The sequence below is a fragment of the Ascaphus truei genome, chromosome 4 (assembly GCF_040206685.1).
Source record: "Ascaphus truei isolate aAscTru1 chromosome 4, aAscTru1.hap1, whole genome shotgun sequence".
NCBI lineage: Eukaryota > Metazoa > Chordata > Amphibia > Anura > Ascaphidae > Ascaphus > Ascaphus truei.
This window is the reverse complement of record NC_134486.1, coordinates 82,101,891-82,119,390: the sequence shown is the minus strand read 5'-3', so window position 1 is coordinate 82,119,390 and position 17,500 is coordinate 82,101,891. Positions and strand designations below refer to the sequence as shown.

Here is a 17,500-nt window from a genome sequence, read left to right as displayed (position 1 = left end):
AGAGGTGACAAGATTGTTTTTTATTTGTGTATTATTCTGCTCCCTTTGTTTTTTTTACTTATTTGCTTATATATTTTGCATGGAGCTCTTAATTACAAGTAATACAGTGTGTAACAATTTGGTTTCAGTTAATGGCACAGCGATCAGGGGAGATATCTAGAGCTCTTGGTAAATGAGATCGCTTTTTATGTTTTATTGCACCCAGTAAGTGTCTGCAGTAATCAGCTTCTCGGTTTATTTAGGGTTGTCAAAGCCTTTAGTCTTCTCCCTGCCATCACATCCCCCAGAGTTGTAGACAAACAGTTTGAAAATGCAAAATGCACCAAAAGCTCCCTATTTAGGGATTTAAACAGAAATAAATAAATAAAATGGATGGCCAGAATTACAGTATCTATTATTACTCTATATAATCCAACGTGCTTAGTTTATATATGTATATTATTATTTTCTTTGGGATGGGAACTTGACATTTTGCAATTATGTTGATGCTATGAGGCCAAATCCACATATTTAAGTTGCGCAGAGCAAAGTAAGTTTGCCCTGATTACTATGCAGGGAAGTGTGACTTTCCACTGGCTCTGACTCGGGGAGAGATGTGAAAAAGAGAAATTGATCACGATGTTTGTATCTTTGCAGATGATCCAAGCCATACAAGTATTAAGGTTTCATCTGTTGGAGTTAGAGAAGGTAATTTTGTTTGTTTCAGCAATATGTTTCAGTGTAGCCAACGCTATGGTTAGCGATGAATTTGCATAAATGTCTTTCTTTCTGGTCCTATGTAATTAGTGTCAATATCAATCTTCGAGTCCATTTCTCTTCGCAGTTTAATTGCGATTTCAGCTACTAAAACCGAGATCACAAACGCCCCGGCCTTGTGTTCATTTTAATACATTTTTGGCTGCACATACACATTTTGCTGTGTCTTTTACGGAATGCATCTTAGTATTCATATTTGGGGGGTGCGGGGGAGAAGGGGGCATTCCAATTCAAAGGTTTTTGTGTGTTATGTGTATATATTTTATTAGCTTAGTTTTGTTTTATAGGCATCAAAAATAAAAAATAAAATAGATTGAAGGTGAAATCCAGGGCAGTTATTGTTCTGCAAGGTTTTACAGAGACAAAGCAAAGCTGGTTTATCTTCCAGTTTTTTTTCCTCCTCTCTCTGGGACTATTCTTGAATGCTGAAGGGAGAAGAAGGATGATAATGTCATTTTACAGGCTGTTTTGCATTTGAGCTATAAAAAGGATTGCAGTTTGATGCCAGTCATAAAAGTTGCATGCAGGCTCAGATACTTTTTTTTAATTTTTTATTTATTCCACTACTGTTTGGATTTAAATATTAAAGCACTTGAATGTATCCACAACCCTCATTTTAACTAAATAGACCAGTTTAGCTTGGCCATCACACTGCTTTTATTATAATGGTAGGAAATCGGTAGTAGAGGTGTCCTTGAATATAAAGCATATACATGCTTTGCTTTACCGAGTCCCCCCCTCCCTCCCTTGCTTGCCTTCAGCAAGGGTGTCTGATGACATAACTAGATGAAATTAAAGAGTTTGCTTGAAATGTCACCCATGCAGGTCATCTCTGTAATGGTCACAGCCCCGGGAGCAGATGAATTTAGCACGGGTGTTGTATATGTTGTAGCCTGTGAATCATCTTGTCAGTGTCAATTTTCCAGGATCTCTCTATTTTACACCAGAATAAAGTTATTCCCTATTCCGGATGCGTGTGAGGGGGTCTCAGGAGAATAATTGCAATGTGTTCCCCTTGTTTGGGATGTCCCTGTGCCACCAAAAGATCTTGATTGCACATGTCAATTTTTATTTATCCTCGCCTGATTATAGTTTCACCCCCCCCCCCCCCCACTTTTCTGTGCGCGATGCAGGTACACGAATTGTGTGACAATTTCTGCCATCGGTATATTAGCTGTTTGAAAGGGAAAATGCCCATCGACCTGGTGATAGAAGACAGGGACGGTGGATCTAAGTCAGACAGCGAAGACATGACCAGATCAGCAAACCTAACAGATCAGGTAAGTGGATCCATTTTTATTCCCCCCCCCCCCCTCTTTTTTTCATACTGCCAATTGGTATGCACATCGTTTGCTGGGCTCTTTCTATTATTTGCATATGATTAAGTTCCTTTTAGATACATTTCCATCGAAATGAAATTTTTTGAATAATGTGCCTATTATTGCTTCATTAAGCCTTGCTCTTGGATTCGACCTGGCTAGATGAGCTTGTAAAAAGCACTGCCAGCCAAGCTGACCTGCTTTTTTTGGGTGGCTTTCATGTTGCCTGCTTTAATTCTCCTGTAATTATTCCATTTGGAAATCCTCCCCGTAGAAATGAGACATTATATTTGCTTATTGTTAATTATTGAAGTGGGAGTGGGGGGAGGGGTGGGGGGATTGTGTGTGTGTGTGTGGGGGAGGGGTGGTGGTGTGGGGGGCAGTGATTCCCTCTTTAAAATAAATAAGAAATGGCGGAGGACTTTCTACATGTAGTATATAGGTGGTCTGGTAAATATGGAGAAGGGCTGAAATGAAGCAAATGCCGGGCTGTTTTCTGGCTGTCTGTACGGTTCATTAGCCTGTCTTGTCAGTTTCCCTTGGCCGAGCGCATTCAGAGCTCACTGCACATTGCTTTGTGCACAGGCTGCTTGCAGAAAGCGCGCCCATTTCCTTGCACTCCCCACACTCTCACACACACACACAAACACACACACTGACACACACACACACACACACACACACACACACACACACACACACACACACACACACACACACACACACACACACACACACACACACACACACACACACACACACACACACACACACACACACACACACACACACGCAACCAGAAGAAAAAAAAATCAAATAATAAACCAGGCCCCAACCCCCCAGAAAGCGACGCGATAATATCTGGGCATAGTCGCTGTTTATTCCCCCTGTTTCAGTGTAAAACACACACAAGCAGTGATAGGATTTAATATACAGCGCGGTGCCCGCTGACTCCCCACGCACGGTGTGTGTGTCTGAGTGAGAGTGAGTATGAGTGAGTGTGAGAGTGAGTGAGGGGAAAGGTTGGGGGTACTCTCTTCATTGATTTGTGCGGGGATTCCCCCCCCCCCCCCCCGCCGCGTCCGTCCCCCCCCCCCCCCGCGTGTTGCGCTGCGGAACCCCCGCGCAGTCCCTGAGCTTTCGCGGCCGCTTTCTGCGCCTCGTGGGAAGGGGGCGAGCGGCGGATCCCACCCGTGAGAGGCAGCGGCAGGGTTGAATTAAGGGGGGAGCTTTGCAAGAGTCGGGGGCGGGGGGGCAGCGAGGTCAGGAGTTTAATTAGGGACCATGTGTTGCAGTGAAAGGGAGAACTACATCTACAGTATGTTTGTTTGTGTGTTGGGCCAAGGGGAACAGTTTAGGGAGCTGTACAGAAAGTGGTGACTGTGTGGGAGCCATGCTGCATTGAAGTACAGAATATAGGGAAGGGCTGCCTGTCGTAGGAGCCCCGGACTCAGCAATTACAGGAGCCGTGCGTCACACTGAAGGGGTTAACAGTTTAAGGGAAATGTTTTGCAATGGGGGGATTATAGTTGGAGGAACTGTGCTTTGCATTACAGTGAGTAGTATAGGGGGACATGCTTTGGCAGTGCATTGCCGTGAAGGGGTTAATAGTCTAAGACGATTGTGGCTACAGAAATGGCTGTGGCTGTTGGGGTGCCTGGCTTGTAGGTGTTGGAAGGGGTGACGCTTTGTGGAGTAATGGGGTTTTACGAGAGGGTTTAATAATAATATCACTTGGCAAGGAATGGGTTCAAATTTGCTTACATTCTTTTTATTTGCCAATAACTCTCATAATACATTATATGGGCTTATTAAGTGTGTTGCTTGTAAGGCAAGGTGTGTTGTTCTGACTGAATTAAAATGATATATGACGTGTGTTAAATATATAAATAATATAAGAATGTATGTGAAGAAATGATTTGCTTTTGCACATGCTTAGCAGCTTGGAGACTTAAATAAATACCCCCTTATTATGTTGTTCTTTTCTAAAGACTGGCAAGTAATTGAGTTAATTTAGGAGTTTAACTTTAGTTTTCACCAGAGATGTTGCAGCACAAAGAATATTATTATTATTATGTTTAACTTTTATTGGGGATTTTCCTTTTTAATACATGTGGCACAGTTTTTCTAGTGGTGCAAAACAGGTAAATAAATCTTTTGATGACTGGCTTGTGGATTTGTTTTTAGGGTGTAATCAGAGCTACTCCTGGGGATTACTTACTGGTTACACAAGGCGCTGCCAAACAAGCTGCTTTCCACTTAGCCCTGTTAGCCCTTTCACCACCAGGGCGAACCTAAGCACATCGCAATTCTCCCCTTGGCACTGAACGTGTTAAGTGCCTGTGTCAGACACCAGTTGTATATGCTCGTTGGTTTGTAGCATGACCGGAATTTGTGTATAGATGAAGCATATAGATTATACATAGATTAAAAGGGATTGCTGTGTCACCAGTGAGATTCTTGTCCTGGCTAAGGAAATATTTCTCAATTCATTTTAGAATAGAAAAACAGTTTTCTCCCAATTTATGGGAGAGGTGGATATGTTATTTTTTTTTTTAATGCAAGGTTTTCTTCCAGTGCAAAGAACACGCTGGCCGTTCTCCTTTTTAATTAGTAATTTCGTAAATGAGTCATGCTAAAATATTTTATCGATACCTGGCATTCATTTTCTATCATCATTGCTCAGATATTGTAAGTCTGCTTCCCCATCTTTCATTACATACAGTATATGTATCTCGGCATGTGGTCTGTAAAGTGAACAGGCCCTGTCCGGTTCGCATTTAAATATACAGCTTTATAACCAAGAAACTAAGGGAAACACAGACCGTTGCTGTTCAACAAAAATTGCAATCCGACAAGTCTAACTAGAAAATGGGTTTCTAAAAGCTCTGGAGTGCAGGGTACATAAAGCTATTTGAGCAAATTACAAGAATAGCTCAGGGGCATGAATGAAATCAACACTTTAATTGCCTCCAAAATGAAGATTTATACCCCATTTCACCAAGAAATCATTATTTTGTTGAGTAGTGAGCTACACAAGGGAAAAAATGATATTTTAGATATCAATTAGCAATAAAACTTCTTTGGAAATATTGGCAAGGTTATTTGTAAAAGTGGCCAAAATTTATTTTGGACTTCAAAAAATATACTTTTTAGATATCCAAGGCAAAACTAATGGACCAAAAAGCATCATTATAATTTTATTGGAAGTGTATCTCTCACTGTTACATCTCATTCCTATAGCATGTCAACATAGCATATAATGAATACCTGGTAGGTATCTACTTTCTTAGTCTCTGGGTTTGCTAGTGGAAAAAAAAATAAAGAGTGGAACTTTTGAGTTAAGAGCACAGCTAAATAGTCTTCTACATCTATAGCTCATAAGTGCACTGTTATCATTTAAAGCAATGTCTGCTCTTACTCTAGTTTTAGTAGTGCAGTTTCAATTTCAATATGACTGTCTGACTTAACCACTATAGTACTGGAATGGATACTTCAAATTACCACTGGCAATAAACCCAAGACACTCAAGTTTTTTATATGATGTGGGTTATGGCTTTATGAAGGCACTTCATTGATTATATCACCATTGGACAATCCCATTTTAGATGCCACCTGGGTATAGTCTATTACCAAATTGCTGCACAGAGATGCAAAGATGAAGAGGTTAACCTCACTGATATGAGAAAAAATTGAATGCTTAATAATGGATTTATTCCTGAAAGGTTCCTCCCAATTCTGTTTCGATGTAGAAATCAGAACCCTTTTAAGGGCAACAGAACACCAAGGAATCAAGCCCCCAATCCTGAAAAGTGTGCTGTAGACTAAAGAAAAGAAAAATGAAACTTTGCATTTTCCTGTGAATGTGGCCAAGCCAGTTCCAACCGTTCTGTTGTCTACTTGCTGACAAACGCAGATTCCCTTCAGGTGTTATGTGACCGGAGTTACTAGTTGCCTGTTTAACCCGTTTCTTCCATAAGCATGGTTCGGTGAAGCGGGCTTTTATTGGAATTGAGCATTGCAGTCTGTTCTATGTTTTGTTGTTTGAGCCAATGCAAGTGTTTCCTGTCCAGAAGCTGACCTTACAACACAACTCCACCTCTGCTTACTGCCGGAGGAGCTACTATAGATAGGCACCGCCTTATTGTGCCATTGTCTTGGGCTCTGTTACCCTAGGCACCTCCTAATTTGTCCGTTTTGCTGCTTCTGCTTGATGGTACATGTGCGTAGTTCTCTGTTCCTGCCTTGAAGTCACCCAGACCCCAATGGCTGTTCCATAGCCAGAGCACTTAGGCACTTCTTCCAGAGTGGCCAGGGTTGGGCAGTATTTCCGAATACACCAACAGAGAATTTATTTGGAACTAACCTAAATATAATACTTTTGCTGTAGTTCTCAGAGTGTGTCTTTTTGTTTCCAAGATCTTATTTGTATACTGAGCACTTTGTATAGTTTCTGTGATCTCCTTCCTCAACAAAAAAACAACAACAACAGCTAAACGAGTAAATATAACTCAGTTTACTGGTAACAAGTAGGTGCAGGATTTACAGCGAATGTGTTACATGTATTTTCAATTCTGTTTTATTTTTTTATTTAATGTCTGATCCTGGCTTCATGAATAATGCCTTGTGGGCCTTTCTGGCAGGGAAGGCATTCATACCTATACCATCACGATGGTGCTATCCTACTGAAGGAGAATGTTTTGTTGTCTGAATCAGTATCAACAGATTGTATTTGGTAAAACCTGTTGCTGTTTTTCCAATGTAACGTTTGAAGTGCACACCAACTTGGTCATTCAGTTAGATGCCCACATTACACGAAGCATACGTGAAACAAATGTAAACTTTCCCCCCTCACATGTCAGCTGAGATCAGATTCCCATGTTCTCTAGCTGCAGAGGGGTTAGTAGACAGTATGCTTTCCCACAAAACACATCACATTTCCAAGGTGAACAACATAAGCTAAATATTTCATTTGTTGTCAAAGAAATATAAAACCTACAACATTTCATATGGAAAACAAGTAGACAATTGATGTTGATGAAAGCAATATTTTTGAGATGGAGAACTTCTGTGTTTGTTATAGAGGAGCTAATGGTAATGTGGTTACCAAATACAATCTAACGCTGTCAGTGATTCTTATAGCGATTTCTTTTTTCTGTTAACTAAATCATCTTTGTTACTGCTGTAGTAGCTGCAGTAAACTTTATTTCTACTGTTGTCTTTTTTTATGTACGGTAACAGGGTTAATCCTTTGTTATCGCATAGAAAACAGTATTACCCATTTTTATTTTAGATCGACTGTCATTCATTTATAATGTTATAAAGGGATTTTAAATGTAAGGTATTTTTACGGATTAAATGATACAGTCTTGCTGCCTGTTATTATTATTATGATTATTTCGCCAGTTTATATGGGCTATAAATTGCTGAAGTTCAGTAATAAAATATGTGAAATAAAAAGAGGTTATGTCTAGTTAAACTGGAATTTTAAAGAGGAACATCTCTTTTAATCTATAAATATCACAAAGTCGGCTTGAAATAAAATATTTGAATTAGGATACAATATTATCCTTTTGTTAATAAATGAAGATTGAATTGGTCGTAACTAATTTGCTAGGAGATTTAACAGTAATGGAAAATGTGGCATTACCTGTCTGCCATTCATTTATTGAGTGGATTTTCTTTGCACAAATAGATTATGGTAATGTTGTTACAATACAGTAACTACTTCCATGCAATTTTCTAAGTGATTTTAAGCATTTCTTTTTCACTGATGAATAAAGAAATGGTACGGAATGACAAGGAACTGTTCACTGTTGCAGTGATATTGTCAAAGGCATTATCTATTAACCCAAGGTTGAAAACTTAAAAATGTGAACAATCTCATTGAATTTATGAGTGAAAATGCAGGGGATAGAAGTTGGGAAATGGTAAACAACAGTTTCATACAGAAATCAGCACGCATTTCTCCATGCTAGTTTATGCTGCCATTCAAATGCACTGAATAGGAAGAACATGTTTAACCATTGAATGTACCTTTTTTTCTCAGAACTCATTATACACAAACACACACAGATTATAACATCAAACAATTCTGTTTATTAAAGGTGTTAAATAGAAATTTCATTTGAATTAAAATGGTGTTATGTAATGTAAATACCCGTTTCCAAATAATTTAAATTTACAAGCTTTAGACTACATGTATTATTATGGATATACATTTTCATGTGAAAGGAAACATGTTAAACAAATGCGATTATTCATAAAGTTTGAGCAAATGATCATTTAATTATCAAACACATGCCAAGTCTAAAGACAGAAACATTTCTGGAAAAATCGGCAAACGGCCAAATTCCTATAGGGGCTAGCAGGGAAACGATCAAAAAATGAACATGCAATGAGACTTCCCGTAAAATTGACTATAATTCAACATTATTTGACAGAAGTGTTAAGGAAACTGTGGAGAGATAGAAATCTGATAATAGGTCTCAGTAATTTCTGCCACACACCTAAATATTTCCAAATAGCTTTCATTTTACTCTTAATATTGTACACGACTTAACTATAATTGTATCTATGTAACTGAACTTTACTGTCCCTTCACTGTTTTCTACGTTGTTTTTGGACTTAGAAAAAGTACATTGTGATATCTCAGGCAGGATATAAAACCTTATTTATGTATTTTCCAATGAAGCATTAACAAGATATATAGCAGTACAACGTCTTTAAAAAAAAAAAATTCAACTAAATGGAGCAATAGTGAAATTGTAAAGGTAAATCTAGTCTTCCTACAGAAAGACATAATGAAAACATATGCTGAAAATGGCATGCAACAAATTCCAAAATATGCCCAGAATGTTGACTGGGGGAGTCTCGGCAAACTCTGTCTTATATCTTGCCACTCAAAGAACTTCCTTAAAAGACGCCAGTCAGGTATTGTTGATACATACTGTGTACGCAGATCACGGCTTTATTAGGAACATTTCCAGTTACATTAATACATAGATTGTAACTAACATATTCTCTCATGACATTCTGAAAAAGGAAAACAGTATTAATAGATAACTTGAATTTCTTGGCTAAATTGTCTACAGGGATTGTAATTTATGCCCCAATATGTTGACTGGGTTAAAATCTGTGTAAAAGTTTGTGTTGTTTGAAGAGATGTGCAACATTTTCACTAGTTCACAAACCAGGCGAAATGTGACTTTTTTTTTCACGAAACATGGCACAATTATTAATTTTTTTGCCAAACATTAAAAGTCAATGTGCCCAATCACTTTGCCTGTTATATACTGCCATTTACTGCGATTTTGCCAAATTATGGTAAAATTGACCACATTCTGCAAAATTGGTGACATTCTGGGTAACGTGAACATGTGCACATCTCAAGTTGTTTGTGTTACACGACTTAAAGCAGTAGGAAGGAAACCTGTGAAAATTATGAATTTTGTTGATAGAAATGTATTTTGCCTTCATATTATAAGTAAAAATGTTGTTCTGCTTATAAATGTTGCTTGCAAATGAAATGTACTGTTGTATAACATGAAACTTAAAAGATTAATTAAGTTATTTACAGGGGGTGGGGGTGGGGGGAGAGTAGCCATCTGATAAATCAAAACAATACTCTTGTAGGCCTACTTAAAAAAGAAAAAAAGAAATAGTTACAAACCTGGAGCCAAACTCTGTGAAATTCCCCACCATGGTGTCTATGGAACAGAGATTCCTTAAGCATGACCTAATTCCTGAATGTCGATGTGGGGTTTTTGCTTTCTACTTATGTTGTAGTGGAAGTTCACTCCCCAGTACAAAAGTCTATTGCACCAAAATAAACGGGACACCTTCAAAACAGACATCTCGAACATTATTATCGTCTTGCCAATTTAACTCCGTGATCATGACATTCTGATCCACTCACTTGCATTTTAACCCAAATAAAAATGCAAGCTGGTTTGTAATAGGCCTGCATTTCTATGGGAAACAGGGATGTCAATCTCATAATGGCATAGAAATAGATTGGCGATATTTTCATTCGCTTGTATACTTGAGCGTAACTTGTATCTGTATTGTAAGCCATATTTAGTGGTGAAAGCACTGAGAGGGAAGCAGCAAGGGATCATCAAATACCACACATTGCCTTTTTAGCCTTCTCACATGGACATTCACACATAGCGTTGAGAGGGAGAGGATAAAATAGCAATTAAATGAGGATACATGAAAATGTACAGTAGCATCTGTGGAAACATTGCTGTTGGGTTTTGAGTTTCTCTCTGTGCAGTGCAATGTTGAGGAGGCATTTGAATTGATATCTAAATCCTCAGCAGTTCTAAAATATGTTTATAAATGCATTCAATATTTGTGTAGCCCTCAGGTAAAATCATTGTGTGCAGATAAAAAAAATATATTATGTGAGAACAACTAAGCTCTTTAGTATCACTGTCTATGTATAAGCACCAACTCAGCCACGATTTGTGATAATTATACAGACTAATTCTCTGGTTCATATCATATGAATAACCTTATTCAACCGAATGTATAAGTCAAGCCGTCATAATACGTACATGTAGTCATCGCATTGTGCTCCTTGGTTTGCAAGGAGTTGCTGGGTTGTTGAACTGATGTTGTCCTGATCATAGGTTGAATAAACATACATAGATGCAGTCATATTATATGTTTTGAAATAAGCTTTGTGGGAGTACATATATACTGTTTGAGTATAGCAGGCAAGGTAATAATATATCATGTTTGTTGAGTGTATCTTACACAGGAAATGCAAAAGTAATGGTACTTGCCTACATTTTCTAATTTGTACTCTGTTCTTCATACATTTTAATACTTATTTTAAAAAGAATAACGTATTGATGGATGTGTATTAAATGTATGGGGAAAATGTGTAGCAGTTATCAGAATCCAGCCATGGAGGTGATAATGCATAAACGATATGATTTAGGAGGCCATGTAATAAGCTGCAATATTCTGTCCATTATTAAAAATACAATAGATCAATTAGAATAGTATAGACAGATTCAGTGTATCAAGGTAGCTTTTTTCAGTATCTGTTGGTTTATTGAGAGTTGCCTTTGAAATATGGAAGGGATTTCATGGAGCAGTAATAGAGTTTGGAGAGAGATAATTTAAGGCACATCTGATGCTAGTGTATGTCAATTCTTGCCTTTCCTGTCATTTTTCTCACCTTTGCATCATTTACAGATCTGAGCTGTGTTTACCTTGACTAATATAGATACTTGCAGCAAATACTAAAATACTAATAATTACTCCCAGAAGGATTTTGGTATGTTTACCTAACTACTGTTAAAAAGATGGTGTCAATTATAAGCATAGTGTAACTTTTTACAGACTAACATTTGGAACAGGATCCTCCTCGAGCAGAGAGTTAAGCATGTTCTTGTAATAAAAAGAACAAAACCAAACACTTTGAATGTGTTTAAAATGCATTGTAGTAAGGTTTATATGTGCTATGATAGAGGCAAAATGCAAAGACAGGGATGTTGTTTTACTATTTTATGAGTGTTTCATTTCTCAAATCTCACTCGTACAATGGTTCTCTTCATCCTCAAAATATGTATCCACTGCAGACCATTCTAAAACATACTTATTCTATTATCCAAGTTGCTAAAGTATGTAAGCTTGGCAAAAATTAGTACTTTAATTATTCTTTTGCTGCAACAGTGGTAATGACGCCTTCAATTACAAATATGAAAGGCATATGTCAAGCTTAGGGCCCTTATACAGGCATACCCTGCATTAACGTACGCAATGGGACCGGAGCATGTATGTAAAGCGAAAATGTACTTAAAGTGAAGCACTGCCTTTTCCCACTTATCGATGCATGTACTGTACTGCAATCGTCCTATACGTGCATAACTGATGTAAATAACGTATGTGTAACAGGCTCTATAGTCTCCCCGCTTGCGCACAGCTTCGGTACAGGTAGGGAGCTGGTATTGCTGTTCAGGAAGTGCTGACAGGCGCATGCGCGAGCTGGCATTTGCCTATTGGGCAATATGTACTTACTCGCGAGTGTACTTAAAGTGAGTGTACTTAAAGCGGGGTATGCCTGTACATAGCAAGTGAACACTGATTTCTAACCAAATATCTAGTCCCACTAGGCTAATTCGTCTATACTGAAATGAATATCTTTTTCAAACAACCTAAGTTGCTGCATGATTGGCTGGCGTAACCGTGCATAGTGGTGGGTTTCTGACCAGTCAAGCTGTGAAGAAATAGTGACAGAAAACACTCACTTTTCTTGCCAATACAGAGCTTGCATGAATACTTAGCTGGGTAGCTGAATTGCTGTTTGCTGTCCATCAACTTTTCCCTCCATCTCTGTAATTTTAATTCATGCTCCTGTTGTGTGGTGTGCACCTTTTTCTACCATATACATTCATATTCCATTGACGAAGAGCAGCACATTGAATATTATATGGTTGTAACTTGGGGCCTAATTCACTGTTCTGGTCCAAGTACAGTTCACATTTCAAGTCAGGCGCTTCTATTCAAACATATGTCATGTTACATAATGCTAATATTTGAATTTGACAAATAAGAATATTATGTCAGATAAACGTTTTCTTATTCTCCCTGTAGCATCAAGTTGACTATGTTAGCACAGTGTTTTGCATAATCACACAGCTCTCAACTGCAGCCTGAGACTCTGGGTATTCACATGCAAATGAGCACTCATAGTGCTTCACTTTTTGCTTCTTAGCCACTTTTACCTAGATCCCTTCAAGCATATGCCTGCCGTATTACACAGCTTTTAATGCAAAGCCTGGGGGTCAAAGAAGTGAAATCCTTCTCACAGACACCTGTGGGTCTCAGCAGTGCTAGTCTAGGTCCCCAACTGCAGTGTGCGCTATGGCGTGAGCTGCAGAAACATTGTACCTTGGCGCACATTGGCAGCCGCGCTCTACGACGAGTTTTTGCAAAGACAAGAAAATTGTCTTTACAACTTGTGACGGAAGGCTGGCTACATCGTGTCGTCCCCCCCCGGCGGTTCAGCCAATGAGGGAGAACCAGCCGCATGAGGTCATGATTTAGAAGTACAACATTTCAAAATGTAATGTTTTACAGAGAAATAATCACAATATTTAGAGTGAAGGGGATGAAAATATAAATAATCACAAAGTACTCACACGGGCATGTGTGAGACTAACACACAAATGTTTTTCTTTGGACACCCCAAAGTGTCTCCTTTCGTCAGTGAATGCCTGGACCCTCAGTCAGATGCGGACGCCCAGAGTCTCTCTCAGCGAGCCCATAGAAGGGTGGCAGCTATGAACAGGATATTGTAAAAACATATAATTTATTGATATAGGTGCAATAACTCACATTCAAGGAATCGTATCGCCGGTTTAGGTAGCCCCACGGAGTCTACCGGTAACAGTAACTCCCTCCTTCTGCGTCCGGATGATAGGGCTGTAACCCGGAACCATCGCAGAGGATAGGTGGCCTATGATAGTCAAAAGAGCTCCACGTCCCACCTGGAACAACGCGTTTCGCAAAACTACTTTGCTTCCTCAGGTTCCTCAGGAAGCAAAGTAGTTTTGCAAAACACAATTTTCCAGGTGGGACGTGGAGCTCTTTTGACTATCATTGGCCACCGTATCCTCTGCAAAGATCCGGGTTACAGCCCTATCATCCAGACGCGGAAGGAGGGAGTTACTGTTACCGGTAGACTCCGTGGGGCTACCTAAACCGGCGATACGATCCCTTGAATGTGAGTTACTGCATACTTCACTTATATCAATAAATTATATGTTTTTACAATATCCTGTTCGTGGCTGCCATCCTTCTATGGGCTCGCTGGGCGTCCAAATCTGACTGGGGGTCCAGGCATCCACTGACGAAAGGAGACACTTTGGGGTGTCCAAAGAAAAACATTTGTGTGCTAGTCTCACACATGCCCGTGTGAGTACTTTGTGATTATTTATATTTTCATCCCCCTTCACTCTAAATATTGGGATTATTTCTCTGTAAAACATTACATTTTGAAATATTGTACTTCTAAATGGTGTTTATGTTCTTCTTTTTCGCATGCGCTCATCTCCACTTTTCTCTACACGCCTGATAAGGATTAAGGGAAGATCCTCTCTGATTGAGCAGCAGCAGCATACTAAGGGTCAGTATAAACTTTTTTTGGTTTATTTCTGAGTTCCTTTAGATTTACTTGATTCATTCGGTTTGAGGGAGCACCGCAGTTACATTTTTTCAGCGTGAGGTCATGGCTACGCCCCTGCAACACCCCTGCCATGCCCCTCCCCCCTCCTGTCGCAATCTCCTGCAGCTCACCACAGACCAGAGATCGCAGTTTACACAGCTGCACGCGCCGCCAGGTGCGCGTGCAGCAGCCGACACTGGGGCCGTAGCCTTAGGGTGGTGTCTGGCCTGGCACTGTGAAGCTGGCCATGGTTACATATGAGATACCATGTTATAGTAACTAGAAAAGTAACAAAGTATCCACAACAGTTCCGAGGACATTCACATGTCTCAGTTGTGCAGGCCGCAGAGTGCACATATCCGTCACCCCCAACCCACATCACAAACAAAACTTTAAAAATAAATAAATACAAAAGCACTCCCAAAATGGCGGTAAGGTCGCAGCACAGCTTTGGTAAAATATCATAGCACTTTAAGTATATATATTAAACCAGAAACATTCCTTCTGAATGTCAACTCTCGCTTTCCAGGAAGAGTTAACCAATTTACAGCAACAGGTCCTGCCACCCTGTCATGAGCATATCTACTAGCAACACAAAGTAAAGGGAGTGGGGTGTGGAGGGGGGTGTTGGTATCCTCAACTGCATGTCACCCCCTAGCTAATCCCCTCAGTGCTCTCACTGTACCATGAACCTGCCTTCCCTAAGAATCCCAGCATATAAGCACTTTCACTGCAGCCGCCCATACAGTGGAAATTTCATTTTTTTTACTCACCATAAGTTGTTTGAGTCCATAGTTTTTTTTTTTTTATATATATATAAGTCAAATATTTAGTGGTGTCAGATTGACGTTAAGAATGTCATTAGGAAGAATGGGCTGTGAGGTGCTTTCTGGTGCAGGAGTTGCCTTGTGGTATATCACTGCTTTGTAAATATGGACCATAATGTTACCCAAAATGTGATTTAGATATTTAATTTATATACAAAACCAGAGTGTCTGGCCTGGCACTGTGAAGCTGGCCATGGTTACATATGAGATACTATGTTATAGTAACTAGAAAAGTAACAAAGTATCCACAACAGTTCCGAGGACATTCACATGTCTCAGTTGTGCAGGCCGCAGAGTGCACATATCCGTCACCCCCAACCCACATCACAAACAAAACTTTAAAAATAAATAAATGGGGTGTGGAGGGGGGTGTTGGTATCCTCTTGGTATCCTCTTGTTTAGGGTTCATGCTGTGTGGTCAGTTACTTACCACTTATTATTTATTGCTCTCTGGTAAATATGTTTGAGAGCTGTAGTGCATTTTTTCTTTAGTTTATCATACACTTTCATGTTTTTCATCACTATTATTTGTTCTGTTTTCAAAGGAATTGCATTAAATAGTGTCTTAGTTACAATTACTTCTAAGAGGTACTTCATGCAATTTGATGGAGCACTGAGAATATTAAATTCAATTATATCCCTATACAAACTGATACATCCTTACAGTGACCATATTTAGCAATTAAATACATAAAATCTGTTCCCTTCCAACTTGTTCCAGCATTCTGTGCCATTTGGGAGATTGAAATCGGTGGAGGAATATGATGACAGATTTTGTTTTTCTACCATAAGGTTGAGTACAAATATGTAGCATACGTGACTTATTCCCATAATGATCTCAGAATATAAAGTATACATTTGTTTACACCTTATGGTGTGACATTGATGTCCATTAATACACAGTGCTTCTGCCTACATCTAAGCTCCCATGGCTCCCACTGTAGATCATTCTTCCTGATGGCAGTAATGGAATAAGGAAAAGGAAACCTCCTACTTACACTCTGCCTATAGTATAAACATTATGTATAATGGTGTGGCTATGGATTTTATCATCCAACTCATCTAGAATAACTTGTGTTTCTTTCCCTTGCATGGCTAAATGCCATATGCCACTGCTCAATATTATGTAATCTAAATAATTTAACACATCACTTCACGGAGCTACATACATATTTCTGTTCTGTAAGTTTCAAGTGGCTAATGGATAAGAAACAAACGGTTTAATGAGTGATGTAAACACTGTGAGAGTATCTATGGGTTCTTCAGTTTTGAGGCTAAAGCTCCAAGATTTATTTATAAAAATGTTTTACCAGGAAGTAATGGCAATCAAGGTGTGATTATATAGAAGAGCAATACGGGCTCCTGTTGTATTGGGGCGCAACAAGCCACATTTAGCAAACAGTGCTAAACCTGCTATATTTACTAAACTGTACTAAACTGTAAGGTACGATGAGGTCTATTCTCTTCAGATTAAGCAGCTCAGCACTGCTTAGTGAACATGGGCCAATGTGTCATTAAGTAGATTCATGTTTTCCATGCTTCCCTATACATTTTCCAAAATGCTGTGGTGTAGGAAACATTTGATGCAATTACATTTGACGAATTCTTATTTGTCAATCCTGTACTGCAAGTTCAACCTTATTGCTCAGGAGTATTAGGTGTTTAAATCAAATAACCGGTCATCAAACATAAAAGCAGCATTAACAGTATTGCATTGAAAGTGCCATGTATATATTTTTTCATGCTGATTATACAGTATTTTGCATATACCTATAAGTTAAAATCCCAGCTCTATTTCCATTGTGACTAACTCCTTGATTTATGAACTGAGACATTATACTTTACTGGCTCACTGTATAACTGCTTAAATACTATACCAGTGAGGTAGGCGGTATTGCAGGAGTGGGCAACTCCAGTCCTCAAGGGCCACCAAGAGGGATATCCTTAAAACCTGTTTGTGGCCCTTGAACACTGGAGTTGCCCACACCAGTTGTATTGTATACTAAGAGCTAAAGGCTACCAATGGGTAGACTCTTCTTTAGTCACTTCTGGTTCCAAGAGATTGTCTTGGTGTTTAAATGTAATGTTTGAGATGCAATAGTATTTTAATAGGCTAAAATGTATGTATGTATATACACAGTATTTAAGGGTACATAGAGTGTGGTTTTACGTGTGTTTTTTTATTGTTTGTTTTGGCCAAAATGACAAATCCAGGAATACATTGTTTGCCTGTGCATAATTAGAAGTTTCAGATGATTGCTGATTAAATTATGGCTATAATGGTTACAATAATGCAATGTTTTTGTTATTTTTTGCAAAACATGTAAGCTGGATGTATTTCAATGTAGACAAATGTTGTTGACTATGGAAATTTATTGCTGATCATGAAATAAAAAATATCTTCTGATTTTGCA

At 38.9% G+C, this 17,500-nt stretch overlaps 1 protein-coding gene across 4 annotated transcripts in view; it reads left to right on the top strand.

Moving 5' to 3' along the window:
• MEIS1 (Meis homeobox 1) overlaps positions 1–17,500 on the top strand; it is a 109,939-nt gene that overhangs the window by 5,799 nt on the left and 86,640 nt on the right. For all 4 annotated transcript variants that reach the window (XM_075596105.1, XM_075596106.1, XM_075596107.1 and 1 more), the window contains exons 5-6: positions 637–687; positions 1,890–2,036. In XM_075596105.1, the coding sequence (XP_075452220.1) occupies positions 637–687; positions 1,890–2,036 (198 nt within the window). The remainder of the gene's footprint in view (positions 1–636; positions 688–1,889; positions 2,037–17,500) is intronic.